Source organism: Schistocerca cancellata, chromosome 10 (genome assembly GCF_023864275.1).
Source record: "Schistocerca cancellata isolate TAMUIC-IGC-003103 chromosome 10, iqSchCanc2.1, whole genome shotgun sequence".
Taxonomy (NCBI): Eukaryota; Metazoa; Arthropoda; class Insecta; order Orthoptera; family Acrididae; genus Schistocerca; species Schistocerca cancellata.
In genome coordinates, this window is record NC_064635.1 from 67,449,057 (window position 1) to 67,474,957 (window position 25,901).

The 25,901-nt window shown below is 40.0% G+C and overlaps 2 protein-coding genes across 3 annotated transcripts in view; one reads left to right on the forward strand and one right to left on the reverse strand.

The window, feature by feature from the left end:
• Positions 1–266, reverse strand: part of LOC126106703 (eukaryotic translation initiation factor 5) — a 108,152-nt gene extending 107,886 nt beyond the window's left edge. Inside the window, exon 1 of one of the 2 annotated variants that reach the window (XM_049913082.1) lies at positions 133–266. The gene's annotated coding sequence lies outside the window, so the exon portion shown is untranslated. Of the gene's footprint in view, positions 1–84 lie in introns of both variants that reach the window. The other variant, XM_049913083.1, reaches the window with a different exon arrangement.
• Positions 267–420: 154 nt separating this feature from the next.
• The window catches only part of LOC126106704 (zinc finger protein 622), a 31,391-nt gene continuing 5,910 nt past the window's right edge, over positions 421–25,901 (forward strand). The window contains exons 1-2 of the mRNA XM_049913085.1: positions 421–1,455; positions 1,877–1,993. Coding sequence (XP_049769042.1) covers positions 602–1,455; positions 1,877–1,993 — 971 coding nt within the window. The 5' untranslated portion in view covers positions 421–601. The remainder of the gene's footprint in view (positions 1,456–1,876; positions 1,994–25,901) is intronic.

Genomic DNA, 25,901 nt, shown 5'->3' on the forward strand with positions numbered 1-25,901 from the left:
AACCTTAATCAGTAACTACTGCCACTATAAGGCTTCAGGTTCAGTCTACTACGTAGCACGAAGCATAACCAATTTAAATATTACTATTATTTTCTAAAATCGTTCACGTCCACTAACACACTTCCTACTCACTTTCCAGGTTGAGCCAGAAATAACACGCAATCTAACTTCGAGATGGTAACACGAGCACGCGATGGGCCACGTTCATAAATTCTCTGATACTGCTGAGTTGATTAAAGTACTTAAGCACTCAAATTCTGTTTAAATAAAATGCCATTGTTTCGTGTTAAACAATATAAAATAAATGTTTCATAGATGTTGAAACCATCTAGAGTTTTCGTAATTAAAAAATAACAATTCTGTAACATTTCAGAAAGCACCCAGAACAAAACAGCTTCGGGTGTCTACGTAGCGAAGTCTCTGGTAGTGTGGTTGCAAGTGATAACATCATTCATAACAAATGACTACGAGTGACAAAGAGTGGTTGTGTAAGAAGTGTGGAAATTGTGTTCAGTTTTTTATTTAATTTTTTTTTTAATTTGGGTGTGAAGCATAGTCTAAACTATTATATTCTCCGTTTATCGGCACCAAAACGTTTGACATGAGTGGAAAATACACATGTATCACTTGTCGTGTTGCGTTTAGCAGTGCGGAAATACAACGAATGCACTATAAGACTGACTGGCATCGATATAATTTGAAAAGAAAAGTTGCAGAGTTATCGCCTGTGACAGCTGAGGAATTTCAGCGAAGAGTACTGCAGCAGAGGGAAGAAGATAATGATTTAAATAAGAACTGTTCTTTTCATTGCGATTCTTGCAGAAAGCTTTTTAACACTAAGAATGCTTATGAAAATCATTTGAATTCGAAAAAGCATCAAGAAAGTGTACTAACTAATAGTTTTAGCAGTCCAGGAACCCCAGAAAAGAAGAAACCTGAAAATGATACAGATTCTGAAGATTCCGAGATCGAAGAGGTTGATTCAGACGAATGGGACGAAGATTCTGAAGATAACCCAATACTGAATAATAATTGCTTATTCTGTTCACATCATAGCAGAAACTTAATGAAAAACTTGAAGCATATGTCTGTTGCTCACTCGTTCTTTATACCAGATGCTGAATACGTTGTCGATTTGAAAGGTCTCTTAATGTATCTGGGTGAAAAGGTTTCACAAGATTTTATGTGCCTTTGGTGCAATGATAGAGGCAGAACATTTTATTCTGCTGAAGCGGCAAAGCAACATATGCAAGACAAAGGTCATTGTAAAATGTTGCACGAGGGTGAAGCACTGACAGAATACGCAGATTTCTATGACTACAGCTCAAGTTATCCTGACCAAGATAAAGATCCAGATGAAGAAGTGGATATCACAGCTTTAGATGATTCTGATTACCAGCTTGTTTTGCCTTCTGGGACAGTAATAGGTCATCGGTCTCTCTTGAGATACTACAAGTTAGTATTGAAAATATTAATTATAAATAAATTTTAAAAAAATATTTGTTCTATTTTGCTTGTTTCACACTTCTGAGTTTTAGTGTATGGTAGCATTGTCAAAAAGGAATTGTACTGCAGGAATTAAGTGCCTTCATTTCACAGCACAGGAAAATATCCTGTCTGTTGCATGTTTACTCTCACTTTCTAGTCCATTAGCCCTTAAAGCTTTTTCAAACTGATAATAAAAACATGTTTCACAGGAGCTGTTATTGACAGTTATAATACAAAAGTAACTGGCACGTGCACTTGACTATCTCTGTTGGCCCGAGATTTTTTTTCTGTAATGCGTTTTAAAAGTCATTAACAAACTGAATGCAGACACAGGAAAGAAATAAGCATTGCCACTCCTGCGAGTTATTTAATTTGTGTCATGTTCCAGGCAGAACTTGAAGCCGGAAAGTGCAGTTGTGACGCCTCACCAGAAGAAGCTTCACAGAGTTCTGGCACAGTATAGAGCTCTAGGTTGGACAGAAACACAGCAGGAACTGACTGCAAGGTAAGATGCTCACAGAGCTTACCCATGTTGTTGTTAGGACCTATGCTTGGTCCTCAGGAAATCCAGTTTTGCTGTAGCTGAAACTGTTGAGAATTTTATATGTAACTGCAATCAGTAGGCCTATACTATTTAATAATTTCAGAACATGGACATTACATCCTTCTCATATTTCGTTGGTACGTTAGGGTAAGAACAAGATGTAGTTTACAACAATAAATGTGCCTGAAAATAGTAATATTTGGACATCTCATTTGCACTATGAATGTAATAAGTGTATTGATTCCTGTATATTTAATATATCATTAATTTCAGACGTGTTCAAAAACAGCTTTTCCTTCTTCAGAGAATCTTAGCTGTTCTGTGTTGACTTACGTTCTGCACTATCAATGAGCCCCCAGTGAGTGTATTAGAAAATTAGACTTTCAGTCTGCAGAAGAAAGTACACCACTATTAAATTGTTGGGTAATTGAAATATTATTGCAGACTGAGAATCAAACCTACCTCTGGCTTTTGTGGGCAGTGTTTCAAGAAATACGCACTCCACAGTGGTCAATGGAGGCATCCAATCCCACCTGTCGGCTCTGAACCATGACATAAGGGTGTTGTTGTGTGTGACATCACGACGGTGTGGAGTTTAGTTTATGAGAGTGTTTGTAGATGTTGTTTTGTTGCAGTCAGTGGTGGTGTGTTTATGGTTCACATTTTATGTGGTGTATTGGGTTCATTTTTGTATCACTGCTTGAACTGTTCAGTTGTCAGTTGTGAAGACTTTTCAACAGAAATTGATTTCAGTGAGTTAAGAATTAAGTTTCTGTTGTGTTTTAGTTATTGTAGTGTTGTTTGTTGTATGTTGCGTGGTATGTCATTTAATTTAATTTGTGGCTGCTTTTGTTAGGTATGGATGTGACTGATAAATACAGTAGTGCTTGTTTGTGGGCTGAAATGGGGGATTAAATTCTTGCAATTATTCGGGCTGCTGGCTGAGATTGTGAAATGCAGCATGTGTCAGCAGAACATGCAGTTGGCCAGAGTTCCAACGTCTTGGACCGGGGACTGTTACATGTGGCGGTGCCAAAGGGACAACCTTTGGCGTTCTATAAGGCATGGTACCTGGTTCTAGATGTCTAGGTTGGGCATGAGAGAGATAGTTTTGATGACATATTATTTTTGTTATAGATCCTCCCATAGTTTTTGTGCACATGAGACTGGTGGGAGTGATAGGAAGGTCTTTGACTGGTTTTCGTATTGTAGGGAAGTTTATTCTGAATATATTAAGTACAGGGGTAAGTTGGGTGGGCCTGGGGTGGTGGTGGTGGTGGTGGTGGTGGTGGTGGTGGTGGTCGTCGTCGTCGTCGTCGATGAGTCGCAGTTTGGGAAGAGGAAGTATGGGAGCGGTAAGGCTCGAGTTGGTTTGTGGGTGTGGGGGAGGGGGGGTTGTTGTTTCTGGGATGGTTATTCAGATTGTGTTTTTAGGGTTTTGGAGGGACGTATAAAGAGGAAATCGATGGGATTAATTTTAGAGGAGTATATAGAGGAAGGAAGTACAATAGTTTCCGATGCTTTTCCATCTTATAGGGGATTGGGCCAGATGGGTTATGATCATTTAGCTGTTAACCACAGTTTGGAATTTGATAATTATGAGACTGGGGTGTGCACAAATAAGATAGAGGGGTTTTGGTTGTTAATATTTGTGGACGTAGGTGGGTGGGGAGTGGTGGTTGTTTTAGAGATTATGTTGTGGAAGATCTGTTTTGTTGCAGTTGTTTTTGAATTGTAGTGTGTGATTGAGATTTGCTTATTTTTTGGTTTTTATTTGTTGATAGATTTTTGATTTTGGGGGAAGGGTGAGGGTTGTTTGGGGGGGGGGGGGGTAGTAGGTTGTGGGTGGGTTGAGAGTTTGTTGTTGGGGGGGCTGACCTAGAGTGTAGCGCCGGAACTTTGTTGCGTTTCTGGGGTGTATTTTTCGCGTGTTATGATGTTTGGTGGAGTATTTCTGTGTTTGATCAGTGGTATTTACTGCATTTGTTGGTGGTTGATGTTTTGGTATTGGCAGTTGGGGTTGATTTATGTATCTTTTTGGAACTACTTGATTTAAATTTTTTTGGTATTGTTAGTTGTTTTTGAGCTACATAGGTCATTAGAAGTATCAGATTCCAACGTGTCGTAGCTATGTGTGTTTTCGTATCGTGAGCTGCTGTTGACCTATATAGGTCAAGGGATTCCAATGCGCCGTCGTAGCTATGTGTGTTTTGGTATCGTGAGCTGCTGTTCTTCTATATAGGTCAAGTGAAGTGTTCCATTCCAATTTTGCTTGTTTATGTGTTGGTTTTGTGGTATCGATGGTGGTGATGGAGTAATTTCTGGAGTTTTTGGAGTTTTATATTGCAGTATTGAGAATTGCGGTTGAGCTATGTAGGTGAAGGGAAGTGACCAATTCCTGAGGATATTGTGAGTGTAGTGGAATTTGGAAATTTTTTGTTCTTGATTTATGTTGTCGTTTTGTGTGATTTGGGATGCTGGTGTGTGTTTTTATGTGTTTGTACTTAGTTTGTCCCCACCCAAAAACCCCTAATTTCCCACACTGGTCCTGTTAGTTTGATGATATTTTTGGAGGAAGTGTTGGTTGTTTAATCCATTTTTGTTCTTGTTGTCATGTTTACGTAATGACGTCATAGGCGCCATATTGGAGTCGTCGTGAATTGTCGTTTCTGCCATATTGGTGATGTCATTGGTCAAAGCAGACAGGTGGAATTGGACACTTCTGTAATTCCCTCCACAGTTCAACTCAGTGCTTCAGTCTTTCCTTACAGCTCTTTTTTATTTGTTGCAAAACTTTTGAGTCACATCATGAGGTACAGTTAGGTGCGTCATTCGCAATTTGGTTCTTTGAAACAAATAGCACTTGTATGTACATATACAGAGTGAAGTAATGAATGAAAATTTGTGCGTGCGAAAATGTGCTTATTTTTCATAAGTTTCGTTATAGTATGACCTCCAGCTTGTGACCAGATCAAAGGAAATGCAGATGCCAGCCAAAACCTCGGTTAACTTAATTACATAGAAAATAAGACTTGAACTGTTTTATAATCTACAAATATCACATAGCAAAACAAAACTGTATCATCGTTGATTCCACTGAAGATGCCTTAAAGGAAAAGGCAAAACCCATCTAGAACAAATGAAATGATTGCAGCAAGAAAAAGGCTCATTTTTATTTACAAAACGAATAATCTCGTAATTGTCCAGCCTATGGCTGCACAGTATTTATAATCGGGAGAACTTTTTACACACTGCAGTCTTAAAGTCGCTAATGTATGTCTTTATTGGCTGCCCAAAACAATCTAAGTATTATTTTTTCTCGTAATCTAACAGTATGCTTACTAGCACAGAGCCTCAGATTGCTTCTTTACTTAAGTTTTTAACACATTATTATGCATATTCTGCTTGTTCTGTAGATGGTTGCTTTCCATCTTCCTTCCAAAGATCTAAGTAAAATTACATAGTTAACATCCTTCCATTTTCCGTAGTTAATGTACAATATATGTAAACAATGCTCAGAATACCCATGAGAATCTTGTACATAAGCTGAATTTGCCTTGCAGTGTTCAATTTTCCGATGAAACTTGTATTAAATATGGTAGAATTGTTAAATATGGCGTGAACATCAACATTAGGCTGCACTAAGGTTCATCAGATTACTGTAACCTCTATTTGTCATTCACATTGATTGGATTTGCCAGCATAAAACCCCTCAACCTACTCTAGACGTTGGGGTGCACTACAGGTAAGTCTGCCACCACAAGGAGGGGAGGGGGAAGGGGCTTCAATACCACACTCTATCCAAAATTGTTATTGTAGTGTATATTTAAGGTTAAAATCTTGATTATGAACCCTAGATCACAAAGCCTTTTTGTATAGTACATAAACACAAATCCACGTAAATTTTGTTTCTTTTTATTGGTTTCATAAAAACACACTACAGTAAGTTGAAGCTATAATGAAAATTGTATAATGAAAATTGTATGATTGAGAACAGAAACGTCTCTGTAAGTATTTTGTTGCACTTTTGCAGTTATTATTGTCTCATTTACAAGAGTTTGTTCACAGATTTTCTCAATATTCTTTGCAGTAAGCACAACATTCTCTGTGTGCAATACGTGACTCTCATTCTTTCTTTTTTAGAAGGGCAAATGTGACAAAGATTTCTCTTGCCAGTTGTAGGTTGTTCTTGCCTTTGTTGTGGTGAATCTTTAATTAGGACATATTGTATGACTACTCAAAGATGTGTTCATAGACTGGGCATTTCTAGCCTCCTCGTCATTCAGGGTTTGGCGAGTTCTTCACCTAGGCATATAAGAAAGTCTTTCTTTCTATTGACTCTTAGCTGCTGCTGATTGTGGGTGTGGATAACCCAAGCATTCACACACTCAATATTTTTGATGTCATAAATCACATGTAGTGGCCATTTCCTAGTTTTCCGACTACATGAATAGGTGCTGCACATTTTGTCCAGCACGTCTACTCCGAACTTCTGTTTTATAAGGACAGTAGCTCAGACAGTATTTCAGGTTGGAGCAAATAGTGTCAACCAGTGAGAGTTTATCTTTCAAAACATCATCTGCCAGTTTCACTGAAGTAAACCAGTTGTTTGCCGAGATGTTTCTATTTGACCTTCGAAGAGTCTTGGTCGTTTGCTCTACATAAAATTCCCCAAAAGGCATTCCATTTGTTTCTGTGCATTTTCCTAAGTAAGGAGACGCATCAACCATGTAGTTTGTTTTTGTGTCACAGGCCATTACTATTTTGATCCCATATTTATTTGGTTGATACATGCAGAAAGGACATTGTCCATGAAAACCCAGCAGTTTCTCACCTACAGTAACAAATGGGCTTGGCTTATAACAGATTCTGCATTTATGAGCAAACTGTTCCCAAATTTCGCATGTTGGTGCAAAATAATTGGTTTTTCTTCCAGCTTGACAAGGTTCTTTGTTATCAAATTTCAAGCATGAGACTAAAAGTTCAAACCTTTCGAAACACATTGTGGCTTTGCACAGGGGACCGCATACACTTTATTGAACATTTTTCTTACAGACAGATTTTCAAAGCTGCTGTTATTACAAGTATTCCAAGAATAGCATTTATCTCTGCTATGCAGGTTTGATTTTGTGTTTTTGTGTGTGATGCTGTTTTTGTATCTTTATTTCTACCTGTGTATTTCTTCATTGGTATGTGTCACTATAGCATTTACCATCTCAGCTGTGGCGGGGGGGGGGGGGGGGGGGGGGGGAAATCATCCTAAGTACCCTTCGCTGCCATAGCCTGTCTAATGGATGCCTGAATGAAGTGGATAATGTTTTTGCTTTGTTTGCGACAACTTGAGCGACTGGCAGATATTGCGGACCAGCACTGATTGTTCTTACCTTTTAGATCTTTTCTTGGTGGCAACAATATTGAGGAAATTCCATCATCTTCTTCACTTTCAGATGTGGATTCATTAGAATTTTCAGATTCAAGCTGCTTCTATTTCCATCCAGTTTGTTGAGAACACAATTGTCGGTAGGAGTGCTTCGACCCGTGTCAGTATTTGGCCAGATCTTTACGATCTGAGTCAGTCATTACTATTTCATCAGTCTCTACGCCATCAATTTCTTTGCTGGAGCCAGCATCACTGCCAGATCCATTTTCATCTATTTCTTCTTCAAGCCTTTCTGTAAGCTTTTCTTTGAAATTTTGGTTGTTTCGATGCAGAATACTCATAAAAATTCAAATACATACCAGCACATATTATGCACACTATACTATCGCATACATTTAGTCAACCAATATTATTCCTTGAAATAGTTCCTGCTGTTGCACTTATCTTACGTAATTCTGGATACATAGAGACAAACCCTCAAAAAATTTACAACATAGCAGGCATTACCACTGAATCAGACAAATGAATTATGACAGAGCATACTCACTGAACAACCACTGTGAAAGCTAGGAAGCTACAATGAAGTATGGCAGTGTAATGCAAAAAACATAACAGATAGAGCAATATTAACAATCGTGCATCATCAAAATGATGAGGCTTTCTTTTCTAGGGTCAGGTACTTTCGTGTTCTAATTTTTCAGAAGAAAATGGACCTTCAGGTGTGAAAATGCACATTGCCTTTTCAATGAAAACCACAACTGTGACTGAGGGGGATATTTTTTCCTTCTTTTTTATGATCATATATCAGTTTTTTCTTCAGCAGCAACCATCAGAATAAAAATAAGCTAGAATAATTAAGTAAAGCTTTCACTTTATCTTAATTGGTTAATTCTTACATGTACATCACCGCTCTGCAATTCACACTTTGGTGATTGGCAGAGGGTTCATCAAACCACTTTCAAGCTATTTCTCTGTTGTTGGGGAAAAACAAACAACTAAATGTTCCATACAAGCTCTGATGGTGTCTCTTATGTAGGTGGGAGTCAATGAAATATTTTGGCATGTACTGGAGGAAGCTTACTGAAGTTTTGTGAAAAGATCTTACTGAATTGAAAAATGCTTTTGTTTTAATGATGGGCACACCATTCACGTGTCACATTCATCAGATGTGCATCCCTATTTGACAGTAATAAGAAACGAACTGCCTGTTTTCAATTTTTTTTTTTTATGCCTTCTGTCATTAACATCTTTTAAGGATCCCAGTAGTGCATGGCAATCTTCCAGAAGAATACAGCCTAGGCAGTCTCTTTTATTAAGTTTGTTGCAACTTATAAGTGTTCTTTTAATAAAATACTCTTTGATGTGCCTTCCCCACAATATTTTCTGTACAATGGTTGCAATTTAAGGAAGGGTGTTAGATTTTTTTCTTGTTGAGGTTCAAGTGCCGTATTTTGCAACATGCAGGCAGCTTGTCTGCATTATTTTGCAGTTGCTTTTGATCTTCTGATGACTTCACTTGATTGGAAATGACAGCAACATCTGCAAACAGTGTAAGAAGGCTGCTCGATTGTATTATCGATTTGTAGGAAAATAAGTCAAGTTTTGTCTCACGTATTTCACTAATGCCGAATCGCACTGTAAGTAGCGCTAGCGGCAGTTGTGTTGAAGATGGTTGCCTTCACTGGACCTGAGTGTGCTAGCTGTGTGTTTTGGTTTGAAGAATCGAAGTCGGTGACAACAGTTCAGCCTACATTCTATACCAAGTACACTAAAGGTCCTCGTAACAGGCCTACAGTTTATGAGTGGCATAAATGTTTTGTTGATACAAGGTGCTCAGTGAGACATGAGAAATCGTCAGGTCATCCAAGCACATTTGACAACTTTGTTGAGCGAGTGAGACAATGTTTTGTCAACAGCCCTATGAAATCGACATGGAATGTATCTCGCGAACTGCAAATCCCACATATGACTGACTGGCATGCGATGAGAAACCATTGATGATCGTACAAGCGATAAAAGACACAGATAAAATTGAAACTTCCTGGCAGATTAAAACTGTGTGCCGGACCGAATCTCGAACTTGGGACCTTTGCTCGCAAGAACTTCTGTGGGGAATGGTAAATTGATTACATGAGGATGAACATTTCTTGGACAAAATCGTCTTTTCTGATGAGTCGACTTTTCACTTAAGTGGCAAGGTTAACACACTTAGTTGTAGGATTTGGGGCAGTGAAAGCCCACATCAAATATTGCAACACGTAAGTGATAGTCCTAAACTGAACGTTTTTATGTGCTGAGCAAGAACAAAGCGCACGGACCCTTTTTTTTTCCATGAGAGAACCATCAACAGGATAGTGTACTTGGATATGCTACAACAATTCTTGATTCCACAGATTGATTGGGATGATGAAGAACTAAATGTTTACTTCATGCAACGTGGTGCTTCACCCCACTACCTGGCTGATGTCTGGGATTTTCTCAGTGACCACTTTCCAGATCATGGCCCCCATGTTCCCTACACCTGACACGAAATTGACTTATGATGGGATGTGTGCAGGATAACCAGCGGAAGCCACGTACAACATCTTTAGTTTAGGGTATGAGGTAAAAAAACTGGATGTGTTTTCCTACAAAAAACGCTAAACCCAGCCATATATCTTCTGTCAATAAATTTATAAGAATTTTTAAAATCATAGTCCTTTCTGAAACACCCTGTACAGAATATGTTAACAACTGCTGTGACCACAAAAAATTAAGACAGGGATGTGCATTATTGTGTCTTCTGTTTAATATAGCACCGGAAAAGGTTAAAAGGTTAAAGTAGATGTGGACATCAATACAAGGGAGACTGTTGTGTAGGAATCAGTATAGGTGCTGGCATATGCAGAGATATTCATATAATTGAAAGAAAGCCAAGAGCAAAGAAAGTAGCTCCCACAAATCTCGAAAAGTGTGCTAGAAAAAATGAATCTACAGATACATAATGACAGAAAATGTAATAAGAGTGTTTACCAATAATTAAGAAAGGTTATCCAAATGAGCTCCCACTCAGAGTAATTAGTTCATGTAAGTTTGATATCTTGCAGTTTCACTTACCTTGGATCCAAAGTAAACTGTAAGAACAATGTCAGCTCGGAAAACCAAAAATGAATATTGTCCACCAATAAGTGCTACCAAGGTCTCAAAAAACATCTGAAATTTTTGCCACTGATTCAGGAAAAGTAAAGTTATGATGTATGGGGGTTGCCCACAAAGTAATGCATTGCACTTTTTCCCTCTGCCAAAAGCAGTGCTACAAATGTGAAACATTACCTATGTATTATTTGAAGTGTCCTGAGTGAGCGTGCCAAGTTTCTGTCACTTCTGACAGATAGCATAGCCATAGGACAGTTCCTAAATATCGTCTGTAGATGATGTACGTTACAAGCAATATGCCGTCATTGAATTTCTCAATGCAGAGAAAGGAATATTCACGGATGCTTGTGCAAAGTCTATGGAACATCTGCTGTCGACAGAACTACAGTTAGTCCCTGGGCACGGTGGAACTCCACGATCTGCAGTGGTCGGGGAGACCATCCATGGCTGTCACACTGGACAGGTACATTGTGACTCGGCAGTTGGTGCTGCATCTGTCAATCAGTTAAGGAAGTGGGATTCAATTATCTGCACTCTTAGATTCCAGAAGTGTGTGCACTATGGTTCCCGTGATGTCTAATGGTGCATCACAAATTTCATAAAAAAAAAAACATTTGTCTTGATTTGTTGCAAAGTTTTGAAGCTGAGGGGAAGGGCTTCTTGTCCCAAATTGTGACAGGTAATGAAACCAGGGTTCACTCTTTTGAACCCGAAACAAAATGACAGTCGATGGAATGGCGCCATTCCCACTCCCCAGATGGGCAGATATCACTTCTATTATTTTACTCAATGAGTTTGTGTCGGTTACTAGGAACAGATTGATGGTGACTGGTATTTGGAACTGTGATTAAGCAATTTCAGTTTTATACAGTATATTGAAAGTTAAAACTTGGAAAATGTATATTACAATACTAGACAGGATTCAAAGGTGAAATAATAGGTACTCTCCATATTACTTTGTACTCAATCGTTTGGAAACAGCAGTTGGTAGAACACCAGTGACCACCACATAGACAATGTTGGAATTATCGGTAGTAATTCTTGTCTCTCACAATGTAAGAGGCAAGTGAATCCAGCACTGGTCACCAGCCAAACATCTAGGTGTGACTCTGGAGTGCATCCTGACATTTGAATAGCATTGCATCAACACAAACAGCTCTATACTAGGAGCATTATCGTCAGGTGACTGATGGCTAGGACACGATATGCCACACATGACTGTCGCACATACCATGCTGTGTGAAGAGCATCTGCATGTGTGAAGAAGATGGACGTTGAAACTTTCTGGCAGATTAAAACTGTGTGCCCGACCGAGACTCGAACTCGGGACCTTTGCCTTTCGCGGGCAAGTGCTCTACCATCTGAGCTACCGAAGCACGACTCACGCCAGGTCCTCACAGCTTTACTTCTGCCAGTATCTCGTCTCCTACCTTCCAAACTTTACAGAAGCTCTCCTGTTAACCATGCAGAACTAGCACTCCTGAAAGAAAGGATACTGCGGAGACATGGCTTAGCCACAGCCTGGGGGATAGGCTAAATTGCAGGACTGCAGAGGGAGCATCGAGCACAACATAGGCGTAAATACCGGAGTTGTTCCACACTGGAATCAGTACCAGACAGTACCTGAATGAGACTGTGAGTCATGCAGTTGAAACATCATGTGGGAAAGACATGAATAACCGGCAGAAACCCAGTTATTCAGCATGACAATGCCTCATTGTGAAAGCCTGGAGAATTACGTTAGGCTAAACCCCCCCCCCCCCTCTCTCTCTCTCTCTCTCTCTCTCTCTCTCTCTCTCTCTATTTCTATTTCTTTTGCTCCCTATGTTTTATTCCTGCTGCCCTTCATAATTTCAAAGAGGACATTCCAATCAACATTGCCAAAGGTGTTGTCTAAATATGCAAATGCAGTAAATGTAGGTTTGCCTTTCTGTAACTCCCCCAAGTTGGCCCTTACTATTTATTCCTTTATTTTGTGGTTCATTTATTTCAGCATTTTAAAACCACGACTTACTAAATGGTGGTTTGGTAATAATCACACCTGTCAGTACCTGCCTTCTTGGGCACTGGTATTTCTGCATTCTTCTTGAAGTCTCTAGGTATTTCGCCTATTGCACATATTCTGTATGGGGAGAATTCATATGGTTGGTTCTCCAAGGATTTTAGTAATTCTAAGTGAATGTTTTTTACTCCAGGTGCCATGTTTCGACTTCTGTCGAAGCATTTTTTATACTTTCTTCTTTCATTGTTTAAATTTGGAAGTAATACAGATCAAATTTAATCTCTCTCTCTCTGTCATACAACCATTTTCACTGTCTCTTGTGGTTTTGACTGCTTGCTCTTCTATTGCCTTCACTCTTTCATCTCTTGAAGCTACCCGCCCATCTTTTGCCTGTTTCAGTCAGTCATTTGCCGATATTCCTTTCACAACTCTCTACAATATGTTAGATTCAACTTGCCATTGTCCCATCTCTTTGATTCCAACATTTTTGCAGTCTGCAACTTAACATGTCTAAAAAATTTTTAGAGTTTATATCTGCTCCTGGAAATGTTTTTCAGTTTAAAGTCTTCATTCCAAAGCTGTGAAGCCTTCCAGTGTGTCCAGGTCTCTTCAGTGTGTGCCAGCTTCTTTCATAATTCTTATAGTCTGCAAAATTCATCACCCTCTGTCGTACTGAATAATTTCTTTTGCAGTTTTTCAATCTCGTCATCTACAGAGCTGATAGTCATATATTCCCATATTTCTGAAGTCTGTCATACTTTTTATATTGTTCAGAGCAGTTTGCCTGAATTCCTCTTTTGTTGTTTATTATTAGATATGCTCCTGCTTTACCTCTGTTTGATTCTGCTGATAACCTCGTACTTAAGTGACCAGAAATCTATTTCTCCTTGCCACAACACTTCACTAATTTACAATACATTGAGCTTCAACTTATCAGTTTCTCTTTTCAACTTCTTTAATCTGCCTACCCAACTAAGGCATCTCAACACATCATACTCCAGCTCAGGGTATTCCAGTTTTGTTTCTCCTCATGTATGTCTAATTCGAGTATAATGACTTTTCTGGAGACTAGAAATCTACTCTGTAGGAATCAGCATGGGTTTCGAAAAAGACGGTCACGTGAAACCCAGCTCGCGCTACTCGTCCACAAGACTCAGAGGGCCATAGACACGGGTTCACAGGTAGATGCCGTGTTTCTTGACTTCCGCAAGGCGTTCGATACAGTTCCCCACAGTCGTTAAATGAACAAAGTAAGAGCATATGGACTATCAGACCAATTGTGTGATTGGATTGAGGAGTTCCTAGATAACAGGACGCAGCATGTCATTCTCAATGGAGAGAAGTCTTCCGAAGTAAGAGTGATTTCAGGTGTGCCACAGGGGAGTGTCATAGGACCGTTGCTGTTCACAATATACATAAATGACCTGGTGGATGACATCGGAAGTTCACTGAGGCTTTTTGCAGATGATGCTGTGGTGTATCGAGAGGTTGTAACAATGGAAAATTGTACTGAAATGCAGGAGGATCTGCAGCGAATTGACGTATGGTGCAGGGAGTGGCAATTGGATCTCAATGTAGACAAGTGTAATGTGCTGAGAATACACAGAAAGATAGATCCTTTATCATTTAGCTACAAAATAGCAGGTCAGCAACTGGAAGCAATTAATACCATAAATTATCTGGGAGTACGCATTAGGAGTGATTTAAAATGGAATGATCATATAATGTTGATCGTCGGTAAAGCAGATGCCAGACTGAGATTCATTGGAAGAATCCTAAGGAAATGCAATTCGAAAACAAAGGAAGTAGGTTACAGTACGCTTGTTCGCCCACTGCTTGAATACTGCTCAGCAGTGTGGGATCCGTGCCAGATAGGGTTGATAGAAGATATAGAGAAGATCCAACGGAGAGCAGCGCGCTTCGTTACAGGATCATTTAGTAATCGCGAAAGCGTTACGGAGATGATAGATAAACTCCAGTGGAAGACTCTGCAGGAGAGATGCTCAGTAGCTCGGCACGGGCTTTTGTCAAAGTTTCGAGAACATACCTTCACCGAAGAGTCAAGCAGTATATTGCTCCCTCCTACGTATATCTCGCGAAGAGACCATGAGGATAAAATCAGAGAGATTAGAGCCCACACAGAGGCATACCGACAATCCTTCTTTCCACGAACAATACGAGACTGGAATAGAAGGGAGAACCGATAGAGGTACTCAAGGTACCCACCGCCACACACCGTCAGGTGGCTTGCGGAGTATGGATGTAGATGTAGATGTAGATGTATGTGAAGGAGTACTATTTTATCCCCATAATATTATAGCCTAGAAGATGCCATCATCAGTAAGTCATACAGTACAGCTGCATGTGCTTGTGAAATATAATAGCTATAGTTTCCTCTTGCTTTCAGACATTGGGTACCAACGTAGCTAGGCCATTTGGTTAATGTTATGGGGTGAGACTGATTTATTTGTTCTCCATAGAGTCAGATTGTGCACATATGATGCAATCATGTCATAACTTTCTGGGATCAGTGACAAACCAGAGATATATCTCAGTATTACAAACAGCTGTCTTCCATAGTTGTTACTCCAGCTACGTTTCTCATGTAGACAGCAACAAATATTACATACCTTTGCAGCTGAATGTTTGTTTTGTTTTCAGTTGTTAAGAAACATTCAGTGGCAAAATATGGATAATATTTGCTACCGCCTAAGTAATAAACATAAACACTGTATCTCGATTATTTATAAATATGTACAGAATGTCTAAGGTAGGCGGGGAGCATCAGGATTGGAGGAGGGTTTAGGGCTAGTAAGAAGGCATAGATAATATTCATGTTGTTTATTCGTAAAGGGGTGTATGGAACCTACAGAAAATATCAGTCTCTCAGCCATCGGGATTTAGCATCAGTCTGTCCCTGGTTGAGACTGATGTCAGAGAGAGCTAGAAGCCTCCCAGGTAAACCTCGCACAAATTGATTGTGAGGAGCGGGCCCCATTTCCGTGTCTTGGCCTAGGTGGAAGGATCACAAGGTAATGACACTGTTACAGTATAGTGGAGATGTTGAGTCACAGACAGGCACAACAAATAGAATGCTAAACAAGTAAGTTTTTGGTCAAAACGCCTTCTTTTGAGTTAGACAACATACACACACACATTCACACAAATGCAACTCGTACATGCATGACCATTGTATATAGTTTCAAAATTTGTTAAATAATTTTATACCCATGTGATAGGGGCTCTTAGTGGCACCTTTTGTGTTATACCTTGGCAGTTATAAGCCCAATCACTCCTAGTGGTATATACACACACCAAAAAAAGTTTTGCATCACCCTGGTTGCCAGAACTCCTGAAGATAGACGTTGACTGTGGATGGTGTATCACAGACACAGTCCCTTTGACTGTTCAGAGCTGTCACTAAACCCACCCAAAGATGTAAACAACCAGCCACGAGCAGCACCTGTTAGTCAGAGGGGGTCCAACAGCCGATCAGTTCCAGTCATTTGACCAGGAAGGAGGTACATGGCTCATGTTGTCTTTAGTTCAACCATGCATAGATGGTCAGTACCCCAGTTTCATTGTGTTCGCATTGTTACCTTGTGCCAGGAAGGGCTCTTAACAAAGGAAGCATCCAGGCATCTCGGAGTGAACCAAAGCGATGTTGTTCAGACATGGAGGAGGTACAGAGACACAGGAACTGTGAGATGAAATGCCTTGCTCAAGCTGGCCAAGGGCTACTACTGCAGTGGTACCTACGGTTTATGGCTCAGAGGAACACTAACAGCAATGTCATAATATTTGCAATCATGACACTATGCAGCGCAGTACAGATGGGCCCAACAACATGCTGAATGTACTGCTCAGGATTGATATCATCTTCTCTTCACCGATGAGTGTCGCAGATGCCGTGAACCAGACAGTCGTCGGAGATGTGTTTGGAAGCAATGCGGTCAAGCTGAACACCTTACACACACTGTCCAGCAAGTGCGAGAAGGTGGAGGCTCCCTGATGTTTTGGGGTGGCATTATGTGGGGCCAACGTACGCCGCTGGTGGTTGTGGAAGATGCCATAACAGCTGTACGATACGTGAATGCCATCCTCCAACTAATAGTGCAACCGTATCGGCAGCATATTGGTGAGGCATTTGTCCTCATGGGCGACAATTCGCGCCCCCATCATGTGCATCTTGTGGATTAATTCCTTCAGGATAACGAAATCACTCGACTAGAGTGGCCAGCATGTTCTCCAGACATGAACCCTATTGAACATGCCTAGGATAGATTGATAAAGGCTGTTTATGGATGACGTGACCCACCAACCACTCAGAGGGATCTACGCTGAATCGCTGTTGAGGAGTGGGACAATCTGGACCAACAGTGCCTTGATGAACTTGTGGACAGTATGCCACGATGAATACGAGCATGCATCAATGCAAGAGGACATGCTACTGGGTATTAGAGGTACAGGTGTGTACAGCAATCTGGGCCACCACCTCTGAAAGTCTCGTTGTATGGTGGTACAACATGAAGTGTGTGGGTTTCATGAGCAATAAAAAGTGTGGAAATGATGTTTATGTTGATCTCTCTTCCTATTTTCTGTACAGGTTGCGGAACTCTCGGTGATGCAAAACCTTTTTTGATGTGTGTAGTACACTACAGGTGAAATGTTTTTCCTCACATATCACAACTATGGAGTGTCGTTAAAACAGGGATTTTGTTTTGAATATTCTGTCATATACCTCTTCTGATAATAAAATAATTATAAACAAGTAACGATGAAGTAGTGTATTTGGCTAGTAGTTAGCAAAGAGGGAAGTTGATGAGTATCCATGACAACACTGACGTGCCTCTACCTAAGTCAGTTCCATTCCAATAGGCCTCATCCAGCTTTCTATGTAGCAGTCTGTTTGCATTAGTTTACAGTACATAAAAAAAACACTGTAATTGTAGCTCTGCATCAGAAAGGCTATTCTAGTGGAACAGTAGCAACAAAAATTGGCGTAACGCAAACTGTAGTGCTGTATATACTGCAGTGGTTCAAGCAAACTGGTGCCAATGCAAGTATTTTGCAATCTGGATGACTCCATGTGATATATATGGGAAGTAGCAGTTCATATGTGCACAGAGTAAACATCAGAGAACTCTTACTGCATCTGAAATTTGCAAGGAAGTAACTAGTATGCAAGCAACTCCAATCTCTGTCTCACAGTGCAACACCATCTTCATGAAGTAGGCTTAACCCTTCATCAGGTGCACCCCAAAGAGGGATGTGGTTAGGCATGTGAACTACTGGAGTAGTCCAATTTAAAAATAAATATAAATTTTTACATACATTTTTTATTTTATTTTTTAAATAATGTCAAATATATTTATTATATCAAAACAAAAATGACAAACAAAAATAAAATCTATATAGAAGTGCAGGTGAATAAATAATAAGCCATTAATAATGATGTTATTCTTGTTGGTGAATCATTATGAAAAATGATGTTATTCTTGTTGGTGTTGCTACTTACTTCACCAAAGGAAGAACAATGTCTTCTCCTGAATTGAATTGCTCAACTGATAAGGCCTGGCTGGCTGAATTCCAGCATAGACTTCTAACTTGAATGTGTGTTTTTTAACATCGACTAATACAAACATTTTAATACCATATTTAGCTGGCTTGAAAAAACAGCACCCCCTAAAAGCTGATAGCCACTTATCAGTGGTTAGATATCCACTGGCAAAAAAATTATTTTGAAAATTGGATACAAATATTTCAAAAATAATTAGAGCCACTTGCCTGTTTCTTTCTTTTCCTTTCTTGTGTGAATGTCATCAAATCTTAGACATTGTTGGTGAAATCAAAATCCTTTCACTCATTATGAGGTAACACAAATCTATTCCTGATCTTTTGGAGCTGTCTCATATTTGTTGCAAATGTTTTCTTGAACTTTGGAGGCATCAAGTAATAAATAGGATTGCTACAAAAGCACTAATTTCTATTTCATCTGTACCTCTTGAGTCATGACACCATAAGAACTTTTCTCTAATCGAAGCTATGCAAATGTTGGTGCATGTCATGATTTTTATTACTGTGTCACCAGTCGAAAATAGTTTTATACATTGAATTTTATTTTTCACATTCCTAGTTTTCATTTTAGGGCCTGGGAAATTAATAATATTATGGGCACAGGTTCTCACATTAGCAATAGGTAGATCTGTGGTGTCACCGCCAGACAACACACTTGCTAGGTGGTAGCCTTTAAATCGGCCGCGGTCCGTTAGTATACGTCGGACCCGCGTGTCGCCACTATCAGTGATTGCAAACCGAGCGCCGCCACACGGCAGGTCTAGAGACACTTCCTAGCACTCGCCCAGTTGTACAGCCGACTTTGCTAGCGATGGTTCACTGATAAATTACGCTCTCATTTGCCGAGACGTTAGTTAGCATAGCCTTCAGCTACGTCATTTGCTACGACCTAGCAAGGCGCCATTACCAGTTACTATTGATGCTGTAAAACATGTACCGTCAAGAGCGATGTTCACCAAATGGATTAAAGTTAAGTATTCCAGCAGCTACGTATGTTATTGGCTATTATAATTACCTTGTCCTGTTCCAGACCTCACGCCAGCCTGCGTGGGCTTAAACGCCTGCCTTTCGGCTTCCTCCTAGTGGATTGGCTGTCTTGCCAGTCCACAACAGATCTTTTCTCCATTTTGTTTTTACCAAAATAATATTTATCAGAGTCACTATTATCTTCATCACTAGCATTATTACTTGAATTTTCTTGAGGTTTGTTTGTATTTCTGATCCCATATTGTGTTCACTTTCCTCATAACAGTTCTCATATGACTCATCATCATCATCATCATCATCATCATCATCATCATCATCGGTGTCCCATGCATTCGGCCATTGCAGAATGATATTTGAATCACTGCAGAATGATATTTGAATCACTAGTACCTTCAACTTACTATTTTTTGGAGTCTGACATGTCTTACTGAAAATAAGAAATACTTTAAATTTAGAAAACAAAAGACCCTGATTTTTCTTGGGGGGGGGGGGGGGGGTGATGGTACATGCTTAGTTTACAGAGAAAGAATGTGTTCATATTTACTACAGCTGACTAAAACAGAAATATGACCCAGAGTATTTAAAATAGAAATAATAAAACCCATTAATATAGAAGCAGAAAAATCATACTCATCAAAAATGTTTACTCTGAAATGCGTGTGGACTACAGTTGTAGCAATTTTATTTTCGAAGGGCACGAGTTAACTCACCGGAGGTCAGACCTACACTCGCTTAAACCTCACCCCTCTACAGGAAGCTATTAGATCCAAGACCTGTCTGTGCCTTTCTAGAGCAGGTACACTTATAGTCTGTGTGACTAACGGAGGGTCAAAGGAGTGCGAAAAGATTGCAATTGGCATACCAACATAAGAACTGGAGCATGCCTCAATGGTCCGAGGTGTTATTCACGGATGACTCTAAGTTTGAATTTGAAAGCTACTGTCAAATGTTTGTTTATAGACTTCGTGAAGGATGAGAATAAATGGAACATTACAGAAAGAAGGATATCACAGGATACTGATCAACAATGCAGTTCCATCTGGCAAGAGACTTATTGATTGTGGGCTTGTTCAACAGGAGGACCATGATCCCCAACATGCTTCTAAATTGTGCACAGGGTATATGGCAATAGATAAGACCTGAGGTCGTCTAATGTTGGAGATCTATGCAACAAATTACAGATGTTATACTGCAGTATCTGGAGAAACACTTCAAAATCCTATCTCCAGAATGCTACGACATTGTACTGCTGGTTCTGAGGGCAAAGGGTGAATGCTCTGGAGAGGCTAAAATCTAAACCATATTGTATTGTACTTAATGATGAAGAGAGAAAATATTTGTTTTGTTGGGCTGTTTAGTTTGTAAGGTGCGTTTGTAGATCGAAATGAAGTATGTAGTTCTTATTGATGAGTGATCAAAAACTTTTGACCAGTAGTTTCTGTACGTATTAAACACTGCTAAGGATTTGATGTGATTTCCTCTCATTTATTAAAATAATCACCAATCTAAGGCACCAGAGTATTGACACTGTTCAGACAATCACGAGAGATGCACGAGTAAATGAATTCCACTAAGCACCTGCACCCTCCACAGGTCATAGCAGGAGCAAACAAAAGTGCCCTTCGCATGCATAATACCCTTCAAAAGAAGCATAAACACCTGATGTGAGGAAGTTGAGATCACTTCCTGAGACCAGGGAACCACCAGATTCATTTATGCTAAACCAAGGTTCTGTCAAGGGCTGATTGTTACTACATCCCAGTGTACAAAAAGAGGTCATCAAATTAAAAAATGAATAAAAATCAATAATAAGTTTATCAGAGAACAGAAAAGACATGAATTATGACTGGCTGTAGTGCCAAGTAAAACTAACATAACAGCACCAGCTCTTCCACTGAATTGTTTCCGGGATGTACATAAAGTGTGACTTGATGATCTTCAGTGGTATTCGGATGGTGTCGCATCATGTTGTGCAGTAACAGATAACAGTTCACCTGTTTTGTGTAGAGGAGTGAGTAAAGTGCATATTGTATTCATCTTTTTAATGCACGGTCTGGTGCTTGACATCTCAGATATTGATCATTTTTGTACCTTTATAGTAATAGCTGTTTGCATGTAAAATTTCAAATTAAAATTTTTTGGGCCATTCATTTTTAGTTATTAATTTTAAAACTTCCAAAAACATTTGATTTTTGGTATTTTTTACAACCTTCAAATCATCATATCTCAAAAACTGTTTGACTTAGACCTTAAATTTGTACTATTTCTTTTTTTTTTCAGTTTCTCGTAAGTTTTAAAAGTATGGACTAATTAATGGTATTCATAACACTGCTGAATTTTCCCAGATGAAATTATTTATTATTTTGAAAATAAAAAATCAGAATTTTTATTTGTTTTGGAAAAATGTGTGTTACTTGTACATTATTTTTTAAGGTGTGTGCCAAATTTCATGATGGTGCTCCGGTGAGAACATACAGGGTGTCCAGAAAAGGGCTCCCTGATTTCAAAATTAAATATCTCGAAAACAAAGATCGATAGAGGAATGCAGTAAACGGTATGTTTATTGTGAAAGCTGTAAGAAGTTTATACAGCAGTTTGAAATAATAGTTGCAAAAGCTGCTAACAGATGGCGCTGTACACTGTACAGCTCATATCAGCATACATAAGTGAAATAATCGTATGAAAACAATCTTTGCAAACAATCACATCACAGTGTTTTCAAAATGTTCACCATTGGCACTACAGAGGTGGCACAAATGAAGAATGAAATTCGCCATCACATTTTGTAGTGTCTCAAGAAAGCGAAACACTTGTTCGGTCCGATGTGGTCGGGCTCCATCTTTCATAAACCATTCAGTACCTGGTCGATCCTCTAACGCTTGCTGTGTGGCGACAAATTGTTCCAAAATTACAACGTAACGTGCACCAGTGGCCGTTTCTCGAATGAAAAAAGGGCCAATAATGCCTCTGTTCATACTGCAGCCCACACGGTAACTTTAGGAGAATACAGGGGTTTCGCTTCACACCAATATGGCTTTTCGGAACCCCAAAATCGCCAGTTCTGCTTATTCACGTATCCATTCAGGTGGAAGTGTGCTTCATCTGTAAACCAAATGCAGCCAACATCAAATCCTTCACTATCAATCATTGTGAGCATCTGATTAGCAAAGGCAACCCTTTGTTGCACAGCTCGTACGGGTATGGCCTGGTGTGTTTGAATTTTGAATGGAAACATGTGTAGGCTCTTTCTCAGTATTTTCTGCATGCTGGAACGCTTCAAACCAGTCTCAGATGCAATTCTACGGATGGATGACATTGGATTTCGCTGAATAATTCCAGAAACTGTGGCGATATTTTCAGGCGCAAGTGCGGTTTGCTTGCGGCCAACATGCCCCACTAGATCATCAGTTACGCTGTCTGTTTGTTGAAATTTTGCGAAGAGCGTACGAATGGTTTTCGCGTCGGGTCCTTTTGGAACATTAAATCGTGCTTGAAAACTTCGCCTTGTTGCCGTAGGACTCTCTTCTAACCTGTGGTACTCTAGCACCAGAAAAACACGTTGTTCAATGGAGTACATGGTTTTAATCTCTTCCTTTGGTACGCTAACCTCCTTTCACGTTTCAATAGTGGAACTGATCGCTCTGGGCTTCGGATCACTATTTATACTAGGCATTATGTATGGCGATTACAGCGCCATCTGTTAGCAGCTTTTGTAACTATTATTTCAAACTGCTGTCTAAACTTCTTACAGCTTTCACAATAAACATACCGTTTAATGCATTCCTCTATCGATCTTTGTTTTCGAGATATTTAATTTTGAAATCGGGAAGCCCTTTTCTGGACACTCTGTATTAAAATAATTTGTATTTTATTGGGTAAGTGCAGTACTTTGTGCATAGTCTGTAGGGATTTGGACTTTTAATATGTCAAAAGCCAAATAAGGTTGTAAAATAACTATTTTTCTTTAGTTACAATCCGCTTATTACATTATTAGATTTATAAACTTAAATTGAAATTTACATTTGGCTTTCCAGTGTTAACTGTGAAAATATTTCATCATTATAACAACATATGCTCAAAAAGATTGAATAATTTACTTGATTATACCTTCATTTTACATGTACATTAATATGAATCATCATTATTAATTAAACAATCGTGTAGCTGTTAAATAATAAGTCTGTTATTTGAGTGCCTTGCAGAGAGAAATGTTTTACTCATCTTCAACAGAACGCAGCACAGTGGTTGCAGCTTGGTAGATCACATGACAGCCTTCTCAGATAGCCCTGAGTTTGATGAGAAAGGTGATGCTTGTGACTGGACTGGACTGGAGTAGGTGGTGGTGGTGGTGGTGGTGTAGAATATGTGGGATAGGTCTTACATCTATTTCTGTTACAGGAATATGAGGCTTGAGGTAAGGGGTTGGGAGGAAGAATAGAATATGGATGGAAGTGGATATTGTAGGTTCAGTGGGGAGCGAAATACCACTGTAGGAAAGGTGGGAAGGATAGTAAGTCGGACATTTCTCATTTCAGGGATACAAAGAGAGGCAGTCATAACCTTTGTGGCGAATGTGATTCAGTTGCTGAAGCCCTGGGTGGTACTGAGTCACAAGAGAAACACTCCTTTGTGACCGGACAGTGGGACTTCGGGAGGTGGTGGGTCACTGGAGAAACAAGGCACAGGATATCTTTTTCTGTACGAGGCTGGAGGGGTAGTTTAGGTCTGTGAAGGCTTGTATATATGGAGAGGGATGCTTGTCACTACAGATGTGACAGCTATTGGTGGCTGGGCTTTATGGAAGAGGCTTCTTGGTATGGAATGGGTGGCAGCTATTGCTGATGGTTGGCAGATTTGATATTGACGGAGGTACTGATGTAGCCATCTTTAAGAGGTGGAGGTCAACATCAGGGAAGGTGAGGAGGACCCGGTGAAGCAAACGCGGAAGGTGTTAAGGTTCTGGAATAATGTGGATAGTGTCTCCTCATCCTTTATCAAGATCACAAAGATATCATCAGTGAATCAGAATGAGGTGAGGGGTTTGGGACTCTAGGTGGTTAGGAAGGATTCGTCTAGCTGTCCCTTGAATTGGTTGGTGTGCACTGTGTGGTTACCTGTTGCTGCACCACAGATTTGTTTGTAGGTGATGCCTTCGAAGGTGAAGTAATTGTGGGTGAGGATATTGGTTACCAGGAAAGGTAGTGCTCAATAGTGGCAAGGCCACCGGCATTAGGGATGTTAGGTAAGGGGAGATGGCATCAGTAGTGACAAGCAGGGTGCTATGAAGGAAATGGTTGGTGTCTTGTATATGGGAGGTAATGTTGTGCTTGATGGGCTGAAGGTATTGGTCTACAAGAGCAGACATTCTGTCAGTGGGAGCAAAGTAAGCTACCAAAAATGGGATGTATTGAGTGGTTGGGTTTATGGATGTTAGGAAACATTTAGGAGGTAGGAATGGAGGGAGTGGTAGGAGTGAAGAGAGGGAGAGACACAGATGAGAGGTTATGAGATGCACCTAAGGATTTGAGGAAAGACCGGAGATTCTGTTAGATTCCTGGAAAGGGGTCACTGTTGCAGGGATTGTAGGTGGAGCCTTCATCAGCAAGCAGGATTATCGACCACGATCAGTTTTCAGGTGGTGGATTACAGTTCTTTCTACGGATATAAGGTTAGCATGCTTGTTGAGGGATTTGGAGAATGATGGCGAGGCAAGGTTTGAGGTTAAGAAATTTTGTAATGTTAACAGGTTGTGATTTGGGAGTAGTGAGGGTTTGTCACAGTTGGATGGAGGAGTGAACTGAGTCAGGTAGGATCCAGAATTGGTTTTGGGTTGAGTCTGATTGGGTAGGGTTGCTGGCGAAAAAGTGTTTCCACTGTAGGGACCAGGACGAGGAGAGGAGGTATTTAACAAATCCAGAATGATTGGAGTGGAACAAAAGGTAAGGCCTTTGGGAAGAATTACTATTTATGTGGGACTAAGGCTTTTGGATGTGAGGGGATGTGCAGGAGGTGTGGAGGCTGTTGTACAGTTGGTGGATAGTGGTAGCCCAAGGCAGGAGTAGGTGGTGAAGAGGAAAGAGGGTTTTTTGAGGTGGCATTGTGCATGCTGCTCTAGTTCATTGAGGGCAAGAGATTCAGTATGAGAGATGAGATACAGAAATTTGGGGTTGTAAAGAAGGAGAATTTTGCAGATGGAGGTGTTGCAATGAGGTTTGAGCTTGATTTGCATAGTTTTGCAGAACTATGTTGGTGAGGGCTAAGGACTGGCAGAATATGAACAGATGGAGGCCTTTCTGGAAGGAGATATTGCAGTAAGAGGTGGGTAATTTGATGGCAGGCCATTCGTGGAGATTCCATGAACCATATAACAATGCAGGAACAATAGTGGGGCTGGGTTCTGGCTAGGGATAAGGAAACATTTCTGTATTGACATTAGATGGAAGGAGCAAGAATCTATGGTGGAAGATGAAAACAAAAGAACTACATGTTGTTGTTGTTGTTGTTGTTGTTTTGTTGTTGTTGTGCTCTTCAGTCCTGAGACTGGTTTGATGCAGCTCTCCATGCTACTCTATCCTGTGCAAGCTTCTTCATCTCCCAGTACCTACTGTAGCCTACATCCTTCTGAATCTACTTAGTGTATTCATCTCTTCGTCTCCCACTACGATTGTAAATAGCCTTTCGCTCCCTGTATTTTACCCTTGCCACCTTCAGAATTTGAAAGAGAGTATTCCAGTCAACATTGTCAAAAGCTTTCTCTAAGTCTACAAATGCTAGAAATGTAGGCTTGC